This window comes from Silene latifolia, chromosome 2, assembly GCF_048544455.1.
Source record: "Silene latifolia isolate original U9 population chromosome 2, ASM4854445v1, whole genome shotgun sequence".
In the NCBI taxonomy this organism is placed as follows: Eukaryota; Viridiplantae; Streptophyta; class Magnoliopsida; order Caryophyllales; family Caryophyllaceae; genus Silene; species Silene latifolia.
In genome coordinates, this window is record NC_133527.1 from 3,050,090 (window position 1) to 3,073,409 (window position 23,320).

General features: G+C 40.4%; 1 protein-coding gene and 1 long non-coding RNA gene across 2 annotated transcripts; one reads left to right on the forward strand and one right to left on the reverse strand.

The window, feature by feature from the left end:
• Positions 1–896: 896 nt before the first annotated feature.
• LOC141627885 (uncharacterized) lies at positions 897–3,227 on the reverse strand. Its single transcript, XR_012537079.1, has 3 exons — positions 3,138–3,227; positions 2,932–3,040; positions 897–1,201 (listed from the first exon to the last, which is right to left on the reverse strand). It is a non-coding gene; the product is annotated as an uncharacterized LOC141627885 (long non-coding RNA).
• Positions 3,228–19,811: 16,584 nt separating this feature from the next.
• Positions 19,812–22,860, forward strand: LOC141642028 (WAT1-related protein At5g07050-like). The gene is made up of 7 exons (XM_074450690.1): positions 19,812–20,148; positions 20,357–20,419; positions 20,642–20,758; positions 20,910–21,159; positions 21,248–21,406; positions 21,513–21,664; positions 22,410–22,860. The coding sequence occupies exons 1-7, from the start codon at positions 19,943–19,945 to the stop codon at positions 22,693–22,695; spliced, it is 1,233 nt and encodes a 410-aa protein (XP_074306791.1). The 5' UTR covers positions 19,812–19,942; the 3' UTR covers positions 22,696–22,860.
• The last annotated feature ends 460 nt before the right edge of the window (positions 22,861–23,320 follow it).

Consider the following 23,320-nt stretch of genomic DNA (forward strand, 5'->3'; position numbering starts at 1 on the left):
ATTTATACTCACCACCTCTATCAGACCTTACCCTTTTAATCTTCCTGTCGAGTTGATTTTCGACCTCATTTTTAAAGTTTATAAACGATTGTTCTGCTTCATCTTTAGTCTTAAGCAAATAAACTCGGGTGTACCTCGAACAGTCGTCTATAAAAGTCACATAATAATTCTTGCCACCTCTACTTGCAACATTTTTGAAGTCAGCTAGGTCGGTGCGAATTAACTCAAGAAGACTCGTAGTCCTAGTTGTCACAGGTTTACTAGGTTTCTTTGTGAATTTAGCCTCAACACAGCTACCACATTTAGAGAATTCTTGACTCGACAAACTTGGAATTAAACTCATGGTTCTAAGTTTTTTAATGTAGTCGATATTCACATGACCTAATCTACCATGCCAAACATCAATAGACTCGGCGATATAAGCGAAGTAGAAGCAATATTATTAAAAGCGAGAATCGTGTTCAATACAAAAAGACCCCCAGATGACATAACCCTTGCCCACAAATTCCCCATTGCGCGACATTACAACCTTGTCAGCCTCAAAAACAAGTTTCATTCCAGCTTTGTTTAACAAGGCACCAGACACGAGGTTTCGACGCAATGTAGGTACAAATAAAACATTGTTAAGGGCAAGTGTTTTCCCCGAGGTGAGTTTGAGAAAGATCTTGCCTTTGCCTGTGATCTTTGCAGCTGAAGAATTACCCATGTAGACGCATTCCCCATCAGCTATCTCCTCGAACTCAGCAAATAACCCCTTATCAGCGCAGAGGTGTCTGGAAGCGCCAGTATCCAAGACCCATTCTGTGACACCCTTAAAATTAACGTTATATAATTACTTAAATTCTACAGAAAAACTGGTAGGATATGTTTGTAAATGGTTCAACTTATCAAAAACCTGCAATTTCAAAACATTTTCTAACTAAACCATTCACAACCAATCCAACATTCCCAAAAGACGGGTGCCAAACCTGCAATTGCTACAATCTAACTTACTTAACACCGCTAAAGGTAAGAAAATACATAATGATACAACCCAAAATGGAAAAGGGAGACATATATCCCTTCGAATTATATACAAACCAAAAGTTAAAAGGTTATTTACATAACCAAAAGATAAAAGGTTTCTACAAAAGAAAACCAAACTAGGTCCAAGGTTCCTTGCTCACTAGCTCGTCTGTGACCCCAACTAAGCATCAACAACCTGTCAATCGCATTTTATACAAACACGAAAGCCACAATTCAGTGGGGAGTAACTTCGAGTCCTCCCAGCCACGAATCGTCAAAATTAATGTAACATGTAATGTAACATGTAAACAATTTGATAAACCATTTACTTATCATGTATTCTAACCAATGACCCCTAAACTGACCAAATTAACTATCATGTGAATCATATAACAAATTGTAATCCAAACTCTATCAACCATAGCCGGCTTGCATCTCACCTTCTATGATTCATAGAATCATCAAACAAGAAAGGGCAATATATCAAAGACAGGCATAAGTTCTTAGTCCCGTCAATAGTCACTTTGTAACTCAAGTCTATACCACGAGGTAGGGAAGGTAATCGAACCGGTATCTTGGCTCAGCGGTTACTATTAAGAAAACATGGCCAAGAGACAACACAACCCTAGCCTAAAATCACAAGAGACCTAGACATGCGGATACACACCACCGCACCCAAGACTCACAACTTTTTTTAAAACAAAGTGAAGTGAGTACCCTAAGGACACCACCGAAGGGTCGGCTAGTACTTAAGCTGACCCCATACTATCAAAATAAGTACCCGAGGTCATGCCCCAACTTGGATAAACATCCACTAGTCGGAACACAAAGGCTATCAAGCAAAGGAACATATACTCGTCAAAGACTATAAAGACCTATCTATGATGAAGGCCGAAATACTCACCTAGGACCTAGTCACAAATAGTCCCGGCTTGAATATTTTAGCCCACACCACCCAAGACTCACCACATAAGTCAAGTAAGACACCCACTTAACCTTAAGAGGGCAAAAAGTCCTACTTACCAACATAAATTCTAACATTCTATCATGTGAAAGCTATATAAATGTCTATTTACAGCATACAATCCCAACAGTTCCTCAATAAGAATTCAATACTAACTTCCAATTCTAGCAATTTTAACAATATTAAAGGCTTTAGGGGAATCTAGGGCCATTACTACAAAATAAGAAGCTATTTAAATTCAACTAACTAAATAAGAAGCTATTTAAATTCAACTAACTACACATGTGAAATAGAGATATAATAAATGGCCTAAAACAAGAAAAAGGCCGATTATCTAAATCATTCAACCGAATTTTTACCCGCAACCCCACCTGCGGCAGTGCGGGTCAAATTGCGGCTGACCAATCACTCAATTAACTGACATCGCATCAGTCAAAGGGACTAAGGCTCAGTTTTCGGCACAATCAACAAAACATTACAATTATCGCTATAAAATTCATTTTGTAAACTATCCTAACATGTGATAACTATTAATATAAGCACAATTTTACCATTAACATATTTTTTTATTACTAGAATGATTCAATTCAAAATACTACCCATTTGTTACTTACACTATTCTAACCTTAATTAACCCGAAATGACCAATATTGTACGAAAAACCGCAAAACAAGCACGGACCAACCCGGGCAGCCGTGGGCCTGCCTCGGGCCTGCCACGGGCCTGCTGCCCGTCCCCCTACACCACCTTATTTTTCCATTTTTGTTTAGTAAGAGACCGTCTGAAAAATTAATTAATCGTCCCCAATTCAACTTTAATAATTTAAACTAACAAAAGGCACAAATTAAACATGCATACAACAAATTTATCATGTGAAAACTACTACTCAAGTAAAAATCACCAAACATACAAAAATCAAAAACATGTGACGATCTTTCGTCGAGTAACTCGAAATATGTTACCTTAAGCTAGAAAAAAAGCAATTAACACCTTGAAAACCCAAACCCTAACGGCACTAGCCGCTATCCTCTACAATATACGAGTCCCCGAACTCGTCTTCCAATCCTTCACCTAAATAAACAATTAAAACACAAAAATTAAACACAAAACCGAAATTACCGAATTTTTGTCTTAAAATAACTTAATGAAAATTGAAATTAGAACATACTAAGTTGTAGATCGTGGCGAGGGGATTCCGGAAAGGTAAATTATGCGAAAAACGGACTAGTAACGAAGAATTTATGGCCAAAATAGCTTGATTTTTGAAAATGGTGTTTTGTTTTTGGTTGAGATGTTGATGATGATGAACCAAAGAACAAAAAAAATCAGAAAAGTGAAGAAAGAAGGGAAGGGGAGCCGGGTAAGGGAAGAAAGGAAGGAGGGAGTCGGGTTTTTAGTCGGGATTTACGAGTCGGGTTTGACTTGTCTTGATAATAATTAAATCCGTAAGTCAAATGCAAATTCCGTCAAGTCCAAAGTCTTTCAACACGAGATTACAATAAAATTGAGTATTCATACGACCCATTTCCAAATTCGTTTACCCAACGTTCAAACGAATTGTCATTTTCCCCCCGATACGCCCTTATTTCGAAATAAAAGATTTTACACGGTTTAAACTATTTTTAAACATTTCAAAACTATCAAAATAAATACTTTTCTTCAAAATATAATAAAATTATATTTCTTTGAATTATTTTTACTTTAAATACATTAATGTCAAATTTTACTTGATTAATTAATTATTTTCGAAATATATTAACGGTCCGAAATTTACGGGGCATTACACATTCAGCAGCATTACCCACCAGATTAGCTTCAACAACCACAAAGAAGAATGACATCATCATCACAAAGATTGGCTTCACTTCAAAGCATCTTCTTATCGATTACCTTTGGTAGGCTTTGTGACCCGGTTTCCCACAAACATAGCAAACCAAAGGACCCTTGGGCTTCGAATCTTTGCAACCGGCTTGGTGTACTTCCCTGGATCGATCTTCTTTCCTTTGCCCTTACCCCCCGACCAACCTTGGCCTTACCCTTACCCTTGAACTTTTCAAAAAGATTTGACGGACTTCCGGACTCAACCAAATTAGCTTTGACAAAGAAAGAAGATGCATTCACGACCGGTAGACAACAGGATTGTCTTTGAGGCGATTAGCCTCTTCGGTCCTCATATGACTGATAAGTTCCATAAGGGACATGTCTTTCTTTTTGTGTTTTAGCTGATTTCTATACTCGGACCGGAGGGAGGGAATTTTTCCAATAGCACATTAGCAACAAAAAGGTCGTCTAATTTCATGCCCTCACTAACAATATCAAGACACAAATTTTCATAGACATGGACCTGTTCCATAATAGATTTCCCATCCACCAACTTAAATTGCAGCCACTTACCCACAACATATTTCTTTTTCCCAGGCGTCATCACCCCATATTTTTTCAAGAAGGACTCCCAAATGACTTTAGCCGATTTATTATCGGAAATAAATCGAACAAATGGGTTAACCATGTTATTAAGTATGTGACACCTAGCGCTTTTGTTGTCCTTAACAAATTTAGCAATAACCTCTTCATTAGACTTAACATCTTTAGAGGGAGGAGGGGTAGTCTCAAAGATCGACGGAACAATAGGTTTTGGCGGGTCATTAAACAAAACATAATCAATTTCCAACCGCTCAAAAACATCAACGCTTTAAGGGACCAACGCTTATAATTCGACCATCTAATTGCTCAATTTTCAAATATCGTACAATTTTCGAAATGATGATATAGCTACCGCAATGATAATAGTTTTCAAATTGTTGTAAATTAATTGCAGTAACGAGAGAAAGGTTCAGAAATACCAACGCGAAAGGTAGTGACGTGGTGCAAAACCACTGCCTTGAAAACTATTATTCCGATTCGACCGTGGTGGCGATCAGCAATGACCGGTAGTTCTCCAAGGATTACACTACTGCTGCCCCTCAGAGTCGCCCACTCGACAATGACGGACCTGGAATTGATCAGAACTGTACCCAGAAATTTCAGAGAGAAGAGAGAAGAGAAAGACAGAGGAAGAGTATATTATTGTTGTGTGATTAGAGTGAAGGCAGTTGCTCTATTTATAGCAAAATAGGGCAACAAACGGAGCCAAAAACTGCTCCATAAAAGCAGCAGTCAAAGACGTAAAATGTGGAGCATTAACAGCGCCCACTAACAGTCCCAATTGACTGACTGTTACTCACACACAACAAGTTGGACAGCCCACTTCACACACAAGCCCAAAAAGATAAAAAGGGGCCTTTGGCCCGCACCGCAGGTGCTCTACCCGAGCCCGAGCCGTACCGGGCCGGCCCGCGCGCGCGTGTGTGTGTTTGGACCCAAACCCGCTGGCCTAATGCTTCCAACAAAAACCTCCTTGGTCCACACAATTAACTAGTGAAAGACACTAGTTAATATAAAGAGACCAAGCAAGTCTTCACCCACCGATGTGGGACAAACAATAGAAAACTTGGTAAAACCAAGTGGCTTTACAGCCATCAATTCCAACAGTTAAAGCGAGCAAACGAGAAAAGCAGTAAAGCAAGCTCAAAATTGTTCGGAAATCTTTAATTATATTTTCATTGACGGATTCCATGTATTAATACCAATGGGGAGAGTAAAGGAGTTAGCAGTGGTGGTCGCCCGTTTTGATGAAAATCTAAAATTTTCAATTGTTCTTCTAGTTTACCTTATTGGAATAATGGTTTTTCTAATGTGTTCTAGGGGCACACATGTATTAACCTAAAGGGGGAAAATCCATAAGATATTTTCATGAAAAATTAAAGTATAAACTCATTTTTACAATAACTACTGAGACTATCTTGTGAATCTTACCGCATTCAGGTTATTATTAATGTGTCCTTAAAAACATTTGAAAAATCGATTATAAATCTTGATTCTACCGCTGTTAAAGGCCCTATTCGCAATCGGAAGGGTATGCACCAATCCATGATATAATAAGGTGATACGTAAGTACTTTTAAGTTTTAACTCGTACAAATAGATGTGTATGTTGGATATTTTCAGTTATTGAAAATATTAAGATTGTGGCCCATTAATTTGGCAGTCAAAATATGGACTCAAACTGCCCTATTTTGTCTCCTCATTTCCTTCAGTTGACCACCACTCTCTCCACTACATTTGCAACTGATTTTTTATGGCAAAATCAGTATAAGTACAACATAATTTCTGATTAACAAGGTCACCAAACCTACTCTCCCTTAAGAAAATATACACCATCTAAATCAGTGAGAAGGAGGGTTCGGAACCGAAATCAGAGTAAGAAAGAGTCAGACGGCAGACAAAAACAAGTTATCGGAAAGACGGAAACGGGTTTTTTTCTTTATTCGGGATTTAAAAGCTGTTCAGGAATACCGATTAGCAATGGCTGGAGGTTTAATTCTCGATCTTTATTTATCGCTTCCGCATTTTATATTCGTATATTCATTTAGTAATTAGAATATACATGAGTAAGAATTGAATTAAACTTACACTATATGTGTAAAATATTGAGTTACGTCCACTACATACAACAAATTGATTAATACTCGTAATATTGCTTGCTGATCTAATCAATTCATCTTTAATTGCATCCACATACATATATAATGCGAAATTGTTGTAGCGATTACGGTAGGCATGAGAAGTAGCCAGATATAGATATGAGATTGTGGATTCTACTTAGCATGAAAGAATGATTTGATCATGTTTAATTGCATTTTTAACTCTCAATTATTAACGCTTTACGTCATTGTTAAATAAAATACTCTTAGGTCCCGTATTTTTGGATTTAATCTCAACTTATTTTAATTTAGTTCAGTTCGACTTTATTTAGTTCAGTTCTGCTTCATTCAGTTTAGTTCATCTTTTCATAAATTAACTCTAATTTGAGAACAAGAATTAGCTCGGTGGTAAGAGCTCTCTTGCCCCAACCATGAAGTAAGTTGGGGGTTCGATTCTCACACGCGACATAGTGCGCTCATTTGAACCAAAAAAAAAAACTCTAATTTCAGTTCAGCTCGCTTTCATTTGGATTTTGGACTACACATGTATATATTCATTTATGATTATGTTTTTGACTATATCTTGTATGATTATGTCATTGAGAAGTGTTCAAAATAATTGGCATACTTGGATTGATTGGTACTTGATGAATGGGTACGCATTATCCATTTCATCTAATTTTGAAGAGACAATCTATGTGGCTACCAAATAAACACGTAATTTTGGACATTTTATTCGCTTATTCCTGGATTATGGGAACTGATTGTATATTTATAGAGAAGATTATTGTGAAAATGGATTATGGGAACTGATTGTATATTTATAGAGAAGATTATTGAGAAAATCAGATGTATAGATAGTGTATGTTTCCAAGATTATAAGTCCATAAACAATAGTGTAGATAGATTAAGACAAACCGATGAGTCTTGTTTAAGAAGGGGTATTTATTTTAAGGGTAATGATAAATACAGTCTTAAGGGCTATATTTAAGAAGTAAATTACTTCCTAAAATGGAATTAAATTAAGAATTTATGACACAATTATGCGTAAATTTATGTCATTAATGATTAATTTAAGCTTTTCTTTCCATTTTTGGTACATTAAATACAGCCCTAACGGCTGTATTTATCATTTTCCTTATTTTAAATCTTAAAACGGATCAAATACTCCAAGACGGTGGTAATAAAAACAAAGTTTTTGGCATTTTTTAGATAATTTGCATTGCCATTGCCATATAGTGTGTATTAAACCCGTTTTAATCTTAAAACATATAGTGTTCATCCTAAATGAGAATTTGTATAGACAAAATTGAATTTTTTTTCCTACTGCAGCCATGCATGTTACACAATTCATTTAATTATAGTAGTAATAATGTTGTTGTTGTATTGACGATATAATTAAACTCGCGGAAAATAGAAAACAATAATACATGTACTTCCTTAATTAGTCATGATGGGGCATATTCTGCACCGCTGACCAAGTCAACATATTGAGCAAGGTCAAAGATATCCACAGCAAAGTCAACGACTTAGACAGTCTAGCCGATGCAACCCATCGGCCGGTCACCTGGGTCTCGGCCTGGCAACTAGCCAGCCGGGGCACATATCCGCGTACTCATATCCAAGACCCTCGGCCGGCCTGCCATGGTTCCATCGGCCGAGGGTAGAACGGTCTTTCCACCTGCTAGCCACTTGGCCACTTGGCCACTACGTGACAAAAGGTGAAAGTCTATAAATACTCATCAACCTTGATTGAGGAAAGGATCCACAATTTAACCTAATAATCACTATTCATCTGGTAATATCTTCCTTATCTCTCTACAATACACGTTTAGCCAAGTAACAACGACTTATCTCTCTAAGTTAACTGACTTGAGCGTCGGAGTGAGTACGCTCGGCCAAAGCCGAGCCCTCAGTTTGTTCATCGTTTCAGGAGACCGCAAGGAGAATTCAAGCAAGGACGTCATTCTACAAGCTACGAGTGGTAACGAATATCTTCTCTGGAATTACACCCGGAACAATTGGCGCCGTCTGTGGGGAGAGACACTAGAAGCTAGTCACATTCATTCCCAAAAACAAAAAAAAACAACACAAAAAACCCACCCCAAAAGCTAAGAAGATGTCGAAACAACAAGAGGTAGTCGTGACCGACGAAACCGCACTCTACCAAGATGATACCTTCCACAATTCTGGAGTCGTGCAGCCCTCCACCGGCGGAGTAATCCAGCCGGAATTCGGGATGCCGATAATACCAAACACGCCGCTGCCCGCCAACCAGGTCACCATCATGGGACAGGTGGTTGACGTAGCAAAACTGAAGATGCTCCTGGACCCACTGGGAGTACGCCACCACACTGTCACGCCGACAAGAGCGGCGGAAACCGTCCAGGAGACCAGGGCCCGGAACGTGACTCCGAGAAATTTGAACGGAGCACTAGGAGAAGCCGACCCTGCCAAGACGCCGGAGGAGCACAGAGTGCTAGTGGTGGACCTGAGCCCTCCCCGTACTCACGGGAGGACAGCGTCGCCGCAGCACCGACGAGACCTGCCTCAGAGAAGCCAGAGAAGTCCGACTCAGCAGAGTCGGAGAAGAAGCCCGAGTCGGAGAAGGAGTCCTTCCCGCTACGAGGAGAGGAGCCGGACCAGAAACGCGAGGAGCCGATCGCCGCGTGTCATTCGACACGTGGTCAGACAGCCCCTCAGTGCTTATGTCCTTGACACCGCCGTGCCAACTAAGCTGAAGTTGTCGGCGTTCACATACAAAGGAGATAGTGATCCAACCGACCACGCCGAGGCTTTCGAGTCTTACATGTCGGTATGGGAGCAGCCCGATGAGGTCTGGTGCCGAGTCTTCCCAACAACTCTGCACGGGATGGCTCAAAATTGGTACAAGGGGCTTCCCGACGGCTCGGTATACTGTTTCGCCGACCTAAAGGACGCCTTCGTAGCCCAGTACTCTTGCAACAAGAGGAGGGCCGTGGAGACGTCGGACCTCCTAACTATCAAACAGGAGGAAGGCGAGTCTCTACGAAGCTATGTGAAGAGGTTCGACGGCAAGGTTCAGCAGATTCGGGAGATTAACCCCGAATCGGCGGCTTTCAGATCGATGAAAGGCCTCCCAAGGGGAGACTTAAAAGACGAGCTCATCAAGTACGGGGGTCTGGGCCTAGATGCCGCTAGGAAAATGGCCGACCAGGCCATCAAGGTGGAAGACTATCACAAAACCTGGGTAGGCCCCAGCGAGGCCGAGCGCTCAGAAAAGAAGAACCGCCGGGATGACAACCCGGATAAAAGACACCGTGACAATAACGGGTCACGGTCCGATGAGAGACGCCGTGACAATAATAGGTCACGGTCTGACAGATCTGCCAGAAAACAGGACTCGACGGGCGTCGGGGGGAGTTCGGGAACGTTTTACCAAAGGCATTACCATGATAAAACCCCTCTGGTCGTAACGGCCGCCGAGGTCTTCGCCCTGAGCAAAAAGGAGGGCCAGACATGGGAAAGGCCCCCCAAGCCAAAGGGGGACGGTGACACGAGCCAGTACTGTGAGTACCACGGCCACACCGGTCACCTCACTGACAACTGCCGGCATCTGAAGAATGCCATTGAAGAGCTGATCCGGAAGGGGAGCCTCGGCAAGTATGTTGCCAAAGGCCAAAATACTGACGCCAGCGGTTCAGATAAGAAATCCGTTTTTCAATGGATAGGAGTGATCCATGTAGTCATCGGAGGTAACGAGAACGGTGGGTCAGCTCATGGGCACAAACGGCACCTGAACGAGCTGTATCAGGCCATCAACTTTGTGCCCAACACAGCGATCCCCGCTTCCAACATTCCCGATATGACTATTGGAAGGAAGGACTACGAGGGAGTCATCGCCCCTCACAGCGACCCACTTGTAGTCAACTTGGACATATCCAACCACCTGGTGAAGAGGTGTCTGATTGACACAGGCGCCTACACGAACATCATGTTCAGGGAGTGCTTCCACAGCCTCGGCCTGAGAATCAAGGACTTGAGCCCCTGCGCCAACCCACTGTACAGCTTTTCTGGGGCTGGCCTGGTACCCCTGGGTTCAATCAGACTGCCGGTAATGCTCGGCGAGGGGAATGCGGCTAAGAATGTCCTAGCTGAGTTCGTGGTCATTGACGGCTCGTCCGCCTACAACGTTCTCATAGGCCGGGTTACTCTGAGCGAGGCCGACGCAGTGATGTCCATCCGGGCCCTGACACTCATGTATGTCTCAGACCGGGGGGAAGCGCATAAGCTCGTCTCCAAGGACGAGAAGGACGAGGTGGTCAACGTCCAGATATCTGCCAGAGGATGCAACATGCAATCCCTCAAAGTGGCAAAGCAGTCAGAGAGGGGGAAAAGCTCATCCTTGCAACAGGAGGGCGACCTCATGGACGCGACTGACGGCTGACAGGGAAGGAGCGCCTCTAATGAGGCATTAGGAAACTGGTAGACCTTGTATAACGGCGGAGGTGTCCAAAACAGCTGTGGGCACCCCGACGCATGTTTATATCTAATGTAAAATCGACCAAGTCTTTCATCAAAATGTTCATTTTCAGGCTAGTCACTAGCAAGAAGCCGACGCCGGCTCACACTGTCATACCGACAAGAGCGGCAGTCTCTATCAAGAAACCGACGCCGGCTCACACTGTCATACCGACAAGAGCGGCAGTCTCTATCAAGAAACCGACGCCGGCTCACACTGTCATACCGACAAGAGCGGCAGTCATTATGAAGAGGCAGACGCCGGCTCACACTGTCATACCGACAAGAGCGGCAATCACCCTCAGGAAGCAGACACCGCGACAGTCACGGGTAGCGCAGTTTATTCTAGCAAAAGCAATCAAAATGCCTTAGAAACTTTAAACACAGTTGAGATACGCACTCTAAACTGCCTCGGCCAAGCCGAGGCGGAAACAAAAAGAGACGCTCAATCAATAACGTAAGAAGACAACTCAGACGAAGACGAGAAAAGACCTCGGCCAAGCCAGAGGCAGAGTGAAAACGCTAAAAACAGTTGAGACGCTCAACTATTAGCGCAAGAGTAAGAAATGAGATAAAGACCTCGGCCAGGCCGAAGGCAAAAGAAACAAACTCTTATTAAAAATGATAACAGGTTACAGGTGAAGAGAATACAGACGACGGCCGTCCCCATAGGGATAAGCCAAAACACAACCTACCAAAGTTGTACAAAATACAAGGAAAAGCAAAAAATTACAAATATGTCATTTGGAGCGCCAAAAGATGGCAGGAAGGAAGGGCGCTTAATAATTGGCTCCCGAACAGCTGAAGCTGTCCGAGACGCCGGGTGAGCCTGGTGACAACCGCCCGTCTCCCTATGCCTGTTGCTGCTTGCCATCAGCAGCGGTAGCCGCATCTTCTTCCATGGGCAGCCCAGCAGTTTTCCTAGCAGCCTCAGCCTTAGCCTCGGCAGCATCAGCCGCCCTCATTTTCTCGGCTTCCTCCTTGGCCGCCTTAGCCTTCTCAGCAAGAGCTGCTTTCTCCGCGGCCGCCTCCTTCTCTATCCTCACCTTCACCGCCTCCTTGGCCTTCTCCGCCACGGCCTTCTCCTTAGCTTCGAGCTTGTCGTCAAGCAGCTCGTCAAATTTGCCCCACGGAAAGGAACCATCAAGAGGGAAGAGCTCCCCAATCACCTCCCTGGCAGCTTCTTCGGCCAGATCCCGGAATTCGGCGCACATATTAGGGAGCATGACGGTTTGGAGCGTCTCAACGTCCTCTTCCTTTTGCCTGACGATGGCCTCTTTGCTCCGAACCACCTCCCCCTGGGCCTTAAACAGGTCCCTGGATTCGTTCCTCTGCTGGAGATAGAGGTCGGCGTGCCTCTGAACAAGGTTACACTTCTCCAGCACCTTCGCAGCTTCGACCGCCGCAGCTTCGGCCTTGGCTCTCTCAGCAAGGACCTCCTTTTCAGCATCCTCCCTGAGTTTTCTCTCAGCCAAGAGCGCCTTCTCGGCGTCTTTCCTAAGCTTCTGCTCATTGAGGAAATCCAGCTTCGCCGACACGGCCACCTGCTTGATGGCATTACGCTCAAAAACAGATTGAGCCACGGCTTTCTCCTGCTCTATGATACGAGCACCGGTCAGCTCGTTCCACCTCGCCAGCTCCTTGATCAGCTTCGTGCCTTCCTCTATAAGCTGGGAGACGGAAGCCTTCTGGGATGAAGAGACGGTGGTGACGTTTTGATCACCAGCCTGCAGCTGGGAAAGGGAAGCCTTCTGGGATGAAGAGACAATGGTGACGTTTTGATCACCAGCCTGCACGGGGTTCTCCTCCACTTGCTGCCCAATAAGAGCGATGGCCGACAGCGGCTGGTCTGCAAAAATTTAATGAAAGCATCAGTGCCAACACGTATTGACATACCAGAGAGCCTGTCATCAGAAGCACCTAACGAACCGGCTAAATCTGAGCCATAGGATAGATCCGTACCATGCTTGGCCTTCTTGGCCGGAGGACGCATTTCCTGCCGCGGTAGAGGCATCTCCTTCCTCTTACGGACAAGGGGAGATTCTTCCGCATCGAGTCCCCCCATCGCAATATCAACGATCTCCACCGTCTCCTTCTTAGGGGGGAGGATGGGAGGTGGAACCGGTGTCGACGCTGTCGCCGCCAAAGACTTTGTTTTCCGCGTCCGGCGCGCCATGCTGCTAACAACCTTCGCCTGGGCCTCCTCCATGTTCAAGCCCTTCAGCTGTTGTTCCATGAGATCATTCGGCGACGTCCCCGGTCATGGGCTAGAGCCTTGGGATGCAAGTTAGCAACGCTTTATCTTTGTGCAGCCCCATTCTCCTGAGGATATCCTCGATGTCCGGTCCAAAGTGGTCTGCGAAAGAAACAAAGCAAGAGTTAAGTAAAAGAAATAAATCGAAATTCGAGAAACAGGAACATTGAAGACGGTGATGGGCCTCACACCGACCCCACTCACCCTGTGCTAGGGCCGGTATGAGGCCGACATGGCAAAGCGGCTCATCCTGAAGAATGATCTGCGTTGGGGGGATCCATCTTTTCGGCACCCCACTCTTGTCCACCTCAAAAGCCTCATCGCCGCCTTCTCATCCTCCTTAAGAGGGACCTTGCCGGCATCCATTTTAAGCTTCTTCCGGGTGACCCATCTGTCATGCTCCGCCTTAGTCTCACACCGCAAATTAACTCGGTCGGAAGGAGCGGGCAATGGATAGTCATCCGGCACCCTAACGTACACCCACCGACCTTGCCAGTCCTTGCAAGAAGAAAGTTTGTCAACAGAGACATAACCCTGCTCCATTTGCACACTGTACCATCCGACGCGGCCAGAGATTGATGGTTTGAGATGATGAAGCCGGCGGAATAAATTCACCGTTGGGGCCTCTCCCTTGAAGAGACAGAGCCAGACAAAGCCGATTATGGTCCTCATGGCCAACGGGTGCAGTTGGGCAACGGCAACGTTCATGGCTCTAATGATGGCCATAACGTACCCATTCAGCGGAAACCGGAGCCCGTACTCCAAATGCCGCATGTACACGCCGGTGTAGCCCGGTGGAGGGCAACAGACGGCCTGACCCTCCTCAGGGATAACAATTTTGTATCCCCTACCAAAGAAAAAATGGCCCTCGAAAAGTGTCTCGCCGAAACAACTGGCGAGCTTATGGGTCCAAGCACGATCAAGACGGACCTTACAGGCGTCGCCGTGATCCATAACGTACTGCCTCTCCTCATTAGGACGAGACCTCTCCGCATCATCACCGAAATCATCACCGAAATCACCTACATCATCATCATCCTCCCATTCCTCCAGAATTTGAGGATCAACTTCAGGAGAAGGAGACCTAAAGCCCCCCGACGCAGGTTTACTAGTCCCGGCGTCAGCAGAAGACATGTTTACAACAATTACTAACAAAATAAAAGAAAATTTGTTTGTTTACCTTAAAGAAAAGCACTCGCCGGATCAAAGACTCTGAAGATTAGAAGAAAAGAAAGCCCTTGAAAGTTTAGAGAGATGAAGATTTTGGAGAAAAATTTGAGAAAATGAAATTGGTGGCCAAAATCACTAATAATCGCCCTATTTATAGGAAAAGCCCATGAAGAAGGACCAATCGAGGCACGGCCCATGAAGCGCCAAACCAATCGGCGAAACGACACGTGTCAGACATGCAACCACGGAATGTCAATCGTTGCAACAGTTGAACGTCAATCAATGCAACAGTGACCAAGCGTCTTCAACACGCCCATTCACATCTCTTCGCCTATTCATCTTCCTCAACAAATTCCTAGGTATTTGCTCTCCGCCGGCCACATGATCAACCAAGCTAGGAAGCACCTACTGGGGCAATCAAATGCACCCACTCTCAACCCCGGTCTCGGCCAAATATCACTTTCTTTTCCACATCGGATGCCCTTTACACATCCATGTGGAGGGGGGATATGGTACGGCCTAACAAGAACCAAGCCGAGATAGAAGATGCCGATACAGTAGAAGAAGCCGATCCAGAAAAATTTTCAGAAATTACTTATGCAGAATATACGCTCAACATACATCGGAGCCCATACCACGGCATAGACTACGCTGGGGGCAAATTGATGAGGCATATTCTGCACCGCTGACCAAGTCAACATATTGAGCAAGGTCAAAGATATCCACAGCAAAGTCAACGACTTAGACAGTCTAGCTGATGCAACCCATCGGCCGGTCACCTGGGTCTCGGCCTGGCAACTAGCCAGCTGGGGCACATATCCGCGTACTCATATCCAAGACCCTCGGCCGGCCTGCCATGGGTCCATCGGCCGAGGGTAGAACGGTCTTTCCACCTGCTAGCCACTTGGCCACTTGGCCACTACGTGACAAAAGGTGAAAGTCTATAAATACTCATCAACCTTGATTGAGGAAATGATCCACAATTTAACCTAATAATCACTATTCATCTGGTAATATCTTCCTTATCTCTCTACAATACACGTTTAGCCAAGTAACAACGACTTATCTCTCTAAGTTAACTGACTTGAGCGTCGGAGTGAGTACGCTCGGCCAAAGCCGAGCCCTCAGTTTGTTCATCGTTTCAGGAGACCGCAAGGAGAATTCAAGCAAGGACGTCATTCTACAAGCTACGAGTGGTAACGAATATCTGCTCTGGAATTACACCCGGAACAAGTCATTTATTTATCTATTCTATTTATGTGTGCGTCATGCGTGCCTGAGTCAATTGTTTGAATTTTTATATTGAGAATATTTTTAAAAGATCATTTAATCATCCACATAACCTATTGTCCACTATCACTCATCAATAACACCCCCAATTGGTTCCCTCCTCACTCCTTCATCTTTGTGTCAAAACCTTTGGTTTAAAATCGACGATTTCTTTTTCAAATCGTAATTCTCGGAAAAATGACCGATTTGAAAAAAATCGTCCTTTTCTGAACTCGTAAGCACAAATTGTGGTAACTTAAAGTATTTCACACAAATGCAAATCTCATTGATACCACATGAGTTTTCCGAAAGTTATTAGTGCATGACCTACAACAAATCAAAAAGAACATTCAATTCTAATTCTAAATCTAATCGATAATTAAACATTAGTAAAGAAATGTTAAAAGTGAAGGTTGGCAGAAGAATATTTAGTCGGTCATCTCAATTCTAGGATTGATTCCTTGTCGGTTTTATTAGTTTCACGTCACAATTCACAAACCATCAATTGCATATTTGCATATGATACAAGAGAATTAGCATTATCTTTTTGTAGCTATATAATCTAGTAGATTGTAGATATATATAGCACTTACACTAAAATGTGTGACCAAATCTCTATCTTTTTTCTCTTTTTTCCAACATCATGTGTCTTTTTAATTTTCAGCTTATATTCTTATCGTTTATGTTCTTTCATTTTGTATCTAGATAATTCGTAATTTTTATGATTCGATTCAGGTATAGAGTAAATTTCTTTCATAGCATAATATAAAACTCTTGAACTCGCACAAAATCATCTTTAATTATTTGAGAGTTTCTAGTTTTCTGAATTTTAAAAACATATAATGATTATTCATATATGTTGCAGACTGCATAAAATGTACGGTCAAATAAAAGTCAAAATTTTCAAATTCGAGTTAAAATCATATACCCTCGTGAAAAATTGGAATAGTATCTACTATTATAGTGATCAAGTACATACTTAAGAGTACAAATGTACAATATCTACGCATGCAGAATAACCTACTAGCTATTTTAATTTTAATAATGATCTATAGTTGTATACAATACAAAGTATTAAATTTGACATGTTTTATAAACCGATTTGCCATTAACCAATTACTATTAGCGAAATTAATCTTTCCGTCAAAAATATTCCCAATGACTTAAAATATTGTTTCTATGATTTGTCAACTGCTCATAATTTATAAGTTAATACTCCTATTGCATATCTCACTAATTTCTCCGTGACTTAAGGATATTATAATTGCCGGAATCAAATAAAAATTGTCAACGTTGCATGCATGCATGCATGCATAACATGCGTAAGCAAATTCCCTGCTAAAATTAAAAAATGGACTAGATTAATGAGAGATTCTTAATATGCATGTTTTGGTGAGTAAATATGCGTATGCTTTGATAAATTTATTTATGTTTGCATAAACTTTATTCTTCATTCGTTGATTCTATATTTTTAAGAAACTAAATTAGTAAAGCAATAGAGTGAATTAAAATAAAACATAAAAAATTTAATTAAAGCTTTCAAATGTTTTAGTATTCGGAGAAGGACAACCACCGCTGCTACTCCTATTTGAGTCCGACCACCTCATAAATAAGCTCTTGCATTCTATTTTTAGTTAAAATTTTCGATTTTTTTCGAGACTCCTTTATAATATTACTCTTTCGTCCCCGCAGATTTAAAATTCTGACTCCGCCATTGTATACACTCAACTTCGTTTCTGAGCCGACACTGTATATAGAGTGAGGTGAATCAAAGGAATGTCATTGGACAACTTTAAAATCATATAATAATCTCAATAATATGAGAAACGTACTCATGAATGACATGATAGGCTTTGCTATTGTGCATATACAAAGTTTCGGGGCCCATGTGAAGCCCAATGGGCCAGTAACACGCATACCAACCATAAAAGAAACGGGCCCACAACTTCATCAGCAAATCACCAAGCTTAACTCTCTTAGGATGTAGAATTTGATTGCTCATTTTTGAATCTAATCCCATCCACATATATAACCTCCTCTTCTACAAAATTGGATCCCATAAGAATATAAATCTTGGTTGGAATTTTGTTAAATGTTCACTTTTTTTTTTTTTTGGGTATATCATCTCAGTTTAGTCGGGATTCAAGACATGTAAAGACCACTAAAACGGTACAAATTTAAAATATTGAATATACACTCCATACAAGCGTAATATAATAATTTAGTAAGGATTGGAGGAACGATGATCATAGAAGGGTTGGGTAGGAGTCCAACATCTCTAAATTAGTTATGTTATGTATTGGAAATGGAGAAAAGTCTTTAACAAGCTGAATACCTCTTTGTAAGAGCACATGCGGTAAAGGGATTATACATGATACACTATTGTCCATTGTCAATGGAACACCCCAATTTTTTTAAAAAAAAATTATATTATGTATTAATGGTTAAGATTCGAGTTTAAACTCCTTATTTCTTGTCAAGGATTCATGAATGTTGCCAAACACTCACTTATTTGTATAAACTAGAAAAGTATTTTAACTTTGGCACAAAAGCAAGTATAAGGGTGGATAATTACAAACAAAGTTTGGAATTCTTATTATGTGCAACTCATTATTGAAGTCGTTCTATTTCAATGAATAGTCCAAACACATCGTTATTGCTATGTGCTTATGTAATACTTTTGCTAGTATATTAAAGTAAAAATGATATATGGCATGGTAACAAAGTGGTGGTTTTATACATGATAACAACTATGAATTCTAAAACTACACAAAAATACAAATTTTGGAAGAAAATTTTTATGGCGTCATTATCGTGAGGTAATAGGATTTAGGGTACGTCTCCTGACTCCTGAGAGACGGTCTCTCATTAAGTTTATTGAGAGATTATTTATAATTTAAAAAAAAAATGGTACTAAATGTAATAAAATATGTACAAATCATGATTGCAGATAAAATGGGTACATTTATTATGTAAATATGTACGAAATTATTATGTCACGATCAACAACAAAAGGGTTACGAAATACAAATAAAATGATACAAAAAACTGGTCTCTTAATAACTTATTAAAAGCCTATATCTCCCAAGTTTTAGGGTAGAATTTAATATAATTAGTATGGAATAAGTGAATATGAGAATATAATACTCGAGTTAGAGTCTAATTTATTAACTCTCTTTGAACTACCGTTTGTTTACTTTTACTCCGTAACATTTTAATAATTATTTTAATAATTATTTTTAAAACTAAGGTATGAGTTATATAAGTATAAAAAAGACTTTTTGATTATGTTTATGATTTAGAGTATCAAAATTAATAAATTAACTTAATATATGAATTTTAATAAAAAAAAATGGATATATATATTTAAACTAAACTTATCTTTAATTGCCGATTATGCCTTTTTGGGTTTAAACCTAAATTAACAAATCATTTTGTGTTTGGGTGACGTACAAGGATTTACGGATCCTAACTTGACCATGAGAAAATAAAATTTGTTCGGTTGGGTTTTTGAGAGGCGTAAATTTATGCTTTTAAAAAAGCCAAACCGTGACAATAATGTTCTTTTGGTCAAATTAAGCGCAAGGTCAATACAATATAAGGGATAGAAAATAGATACAAATCCGTAAGCTATTGTCACAAATCATAATACCTCCATTTTAACCATTAAACTAATCTTAAATACCGAGACAATAATGTGATAGTCATACATACTAAAAACTCTTCAAATAAACTCTACATTATTTACACAAAAAGTAACACTTGGTAATACTAAGAACAACCATTTGTATATGTAAACTCTCCAATCTTCCAAAAGAAAAATTAAATTCTTACAATAAAGTTTATATATGTACACAAAATCTCATTGAAGACGGGCGATATCCGTCACAAGCTTGTGACGGATACCGTTTCCTCTCACAAAATGCCCATTGAGAGGTGAGTGGGAAGCACATGGGGGGTGCCCCACCTTGTCCTCTCTTCCTTTTTGTGAGAGGTCACAAGCTTATGACGGGATTAGCCCGTCACAAGCAAGACTAGCTGATATATGTAATAAAGTTTAATTCCCACCACAATTTGTAAAGCAAAGTGCTTGCCTATAAATACCTAAGCACTTACCACCTTCTACCATAAGAAAACATAAGCATTTTTGCTTCATCAAGTTTTTTCTTCCTTACAAAAACTTGAAATAAACCCTCTTAATATCTCTCAATTCAAACTCGAAAAAATCATATCGAAAACAAGAACACAAGCAAATATAATGGAAGGAAAAGGAAGCAATGGTAATAGTTTCTTAGAAAAAAGCAAGCCATACATAGCCATGATATGTTTGCAATTTGGCTATGCCGGCATGAACATTGTAACCAAGGTTTCTTTAAATGGTGGTATGAGCCACTATGTCCTCGTCGTGTATCGCCATGCTTTTGCAACTATCGTTATGGCTCCCTTTGCTCTAATTTTCGAAAGGTACTGTATACAACACTGCTTTATTTTCAGGGCCTTTAGTCGCTATTTGTTACGAGTATATTTTTAGCCGCCAGTTTTGGAATTGGTTTGTAAGAGGAGTCGTTATGATTCCTGTAGACCATCCTCAGGTTTTATTGGTCGTTTACATATCAAAATAATGATAAAAATAACATTATTGTTCGATAATTAGCTCTGAAATTTTTTTCAGGAATGTGAGACCAAGGATGACACTCGTTATGTTCATACAAATTTTCGTCCTAGGTCTTCTTGGGTAAAGTTTACATTATCTTTAATTTGAGCTAGTAATACCAAGTTGCAAATTAACTTTGTATCACTCAATTAACCATATATGGTAAAAAAAAAAAAAGTTATTAGATTACGGGTTAATTGAGTGACATTAAAAACTTAAGAAGCAGTAAACATCATTTTTCAGTAGTTGTCACATTTTTTACGCAATTTTCATCTAATTAATCACGGGTTTGTGTTAATTTAGGCCGGTGATTGATCAAAATTTCTACTACATGGGATTAAAATACACATCTCCCACGTTTTCATGCGCCATGAGCAACATGTTACCTGCCATGACGTTCGTCATGGCATTCATATGCAGGTAAATTTTATAATCCATCATTTATTCATTAATTACTAATTAATTAGCAAAAAAGGAAAAAAAATAACAGAAAAAATGATCATGATTTAAATGATAAGAAATGATTAAAAAATGAAGTAACGTATTTATGGTATGTTGTTTTGGTGATTAGGATGGAAAAAGTGGACATAAAAAAGTTAAGGTGTATAGCCAAAGTGGTGGGAACTTTAATCACAGTTGGAGGTGCTATGTTAATGACCTTGTACAAAGGTCACGTCATTAATATGGTCTGGTCTAGTCATGCTCACTCTGCCGACCACCCGTCCTCGGCCGCCCTCGCCGCCGCTGATAAAGATTGGGCTAAGGGGTCGATTCTTCTAATACTCGCTACTCTTGCATGGGCCGCATTTTTTATCCTTCAGGTACATGTTAATCAGTTTAACTAGTAAAGTACGTCATCTAATAAAATTAAGGTCATTTTTTAATTAAGATCCTAATTTTTTTTTACAGGCCATAACGATGAGAAAATACACCGCTCACCTTTCACTGACTACATTAGTATGCTTTTTGGGCACTTTACAATCTATTGTGGTCACCTTTGTAATGGAACATAAGCCATCAGTTTGGACGATTGGCTGGGATATGAACCTTCTAGCAGCTGCTTACGCCGTAATTATCTATCTTTTTATTAATAATACTAAATATTTTTTACATGATTTCCGTGTATATATAATACTAATACTCCTTTTATTATTTTGTCCATTTATATTATCAGGGCATAATATCATCCGGAATTGCATACTATGTTCAGGGAATTGTAATGGAGAAAAGAGGACCCGTTTTTGTGACCGCTTTTAGTCCTCTAATGATGATCATCGTCGCTTTCATGGGTTCTTTCATCCTTGCAGAGAAAATTTACGTTGGAGGGTAAATTACTTTCTTTTTTCCATGTGAAAAATCACGAAAATTATTAAAACAAACCAAAATAAAATTACGGAATAACCATTAACTTATCATAAAAATAACGATATTATTACGAAGGCAATTAATATTAAAAGTCTGAATACATTTTCCTTTCACTAAAGCCAAAATGTAACACGATAGTTCTCCTTACACAAAACAATTATTGGAATTACTCCATTACGTAACAATGTTTATAATCAACAATGCAAATTGTCACTACCTTTGGTACGTCTTAGTAATTTATTTTCTAGGGTAACCTATTAATTTCCACCTCGAACTTCCGCTTTTCTAGGTAGTATCATTTTCATGCATGTATATGGTCAATATATGTTGTCTTCTTGTTGGACTAATAAGACTTTCAATAAAGGAAAATGAGAGGTTTTATGAAAAAGGATTGTTTCAAACTATAAAACCGTCACACACAATAATTATTGGTTAAATGGTACGAATAACATATCAATTTTTAGGATACAACAACATCCTCCATATAGTCCCTATAAACTTTCTTAAAGTATCTTTACTTTAGTGACCTCCGCTAAGCCATATGTTCCATATACGAGTACAAATCAATCTAGGAAGAGAATTAATATTTCGACACGTAAGATGTATATTGTCACAAAATTTTGTCACGCGTGAAATATGATATATACACGCGTGGTATAATTAATGTTACCGTTCATTAACATATACTTTTTATTTGGGTGATCAGTGTTCTTGGGGCGGTTTTGATTGTGATGGGGTTATACTCGGTTCTATGGGGAAAATACAAGGAGTTCAAGGAGAAGGAAGCTGAAGAAATGATCCCTGAAGCAATTAAGGGGCCTAATAACCACATTAACAACAATCAAATGGCCATTATCGTCGAGGACTTCCAACTAAACGACGTGGTGCAACAAATTGACGTCGAAAGAAGGCCTACAACCGTGGCTATTAGTACTCCAATTCCCCAGCCTCCCATGCTAGCCATGGAAGCACCAAAGAGACCACAAGCTTAAGACATTAGTATAGTTTTATTATTATAATAAGTAATGCATAAAATAGAGGGAGAGGGCATGTTTTTGTTAGGAAGAAAATGAGGGGCGTTTTTGTAATTTGCTAGCCTTTTTTCTTTCTTTCTTCTTCCTTTACCTTTTTTTTTTAAATTTAATTTTACAATTAAATGGTGCTTCGCGAGATTAACTAACCTTCTCGCCACAAATCCTCTCACTTACGTGAAAATACCAGTGGCGTAGCCAGAAAATTTGATCAGTGCGTAGGGTCTTAACGTAAATTTAATAACCACCCATAAAATAGAGGGGTCTTACGTTGTCAAAAATCTACAATCGTACATATGCATGCTGGCATACGATACGGTAAATCTACAAAAACTTGTGGGGTCTCAAGACCCCATTGGTCATAAGGTGGCTACGCCACTGGAGAAAACTACCGAGTCCTATGAAGACTCGACTTGAGCATGATGGTGATCGACAGGAGCCTACTGCTGTAGTTCGTGATATAGTGAGTCGGTTTAGGCACTATTTTTGCTAGTTTAAGTTTTTCCTTATTTTTTACTTAATATAAATACAAGATCGGATTTTTTTAATGTGTGTCCTAATTTTTGACACACATTAATACCTAAAT

Bases quoted from the DNA above. Each gene is read 5' to 3' on its own strand.
- LOC141642028 (XM_074450690.1), top strand. From the start codon at position 19,943: ATGGAAGGAAAAGGAAGCAATGGTAATAGTTTCTTAGAAAAAAGCAAG. The intron at 20,759-20,909 runs GTAAATTTTATA...TTTGGTGATTAG, and splicing joins GTCATGGCATTCATATGCAG to GATGGAAAAAGTGGACATAA. The intron at 21,160-21,247 runs GTACATGTTAAT...TTTTTTTTACAG, and splicing joins CCGCATTTTTTATCCTTCAG to GCCATAACGATGAGAAAATA.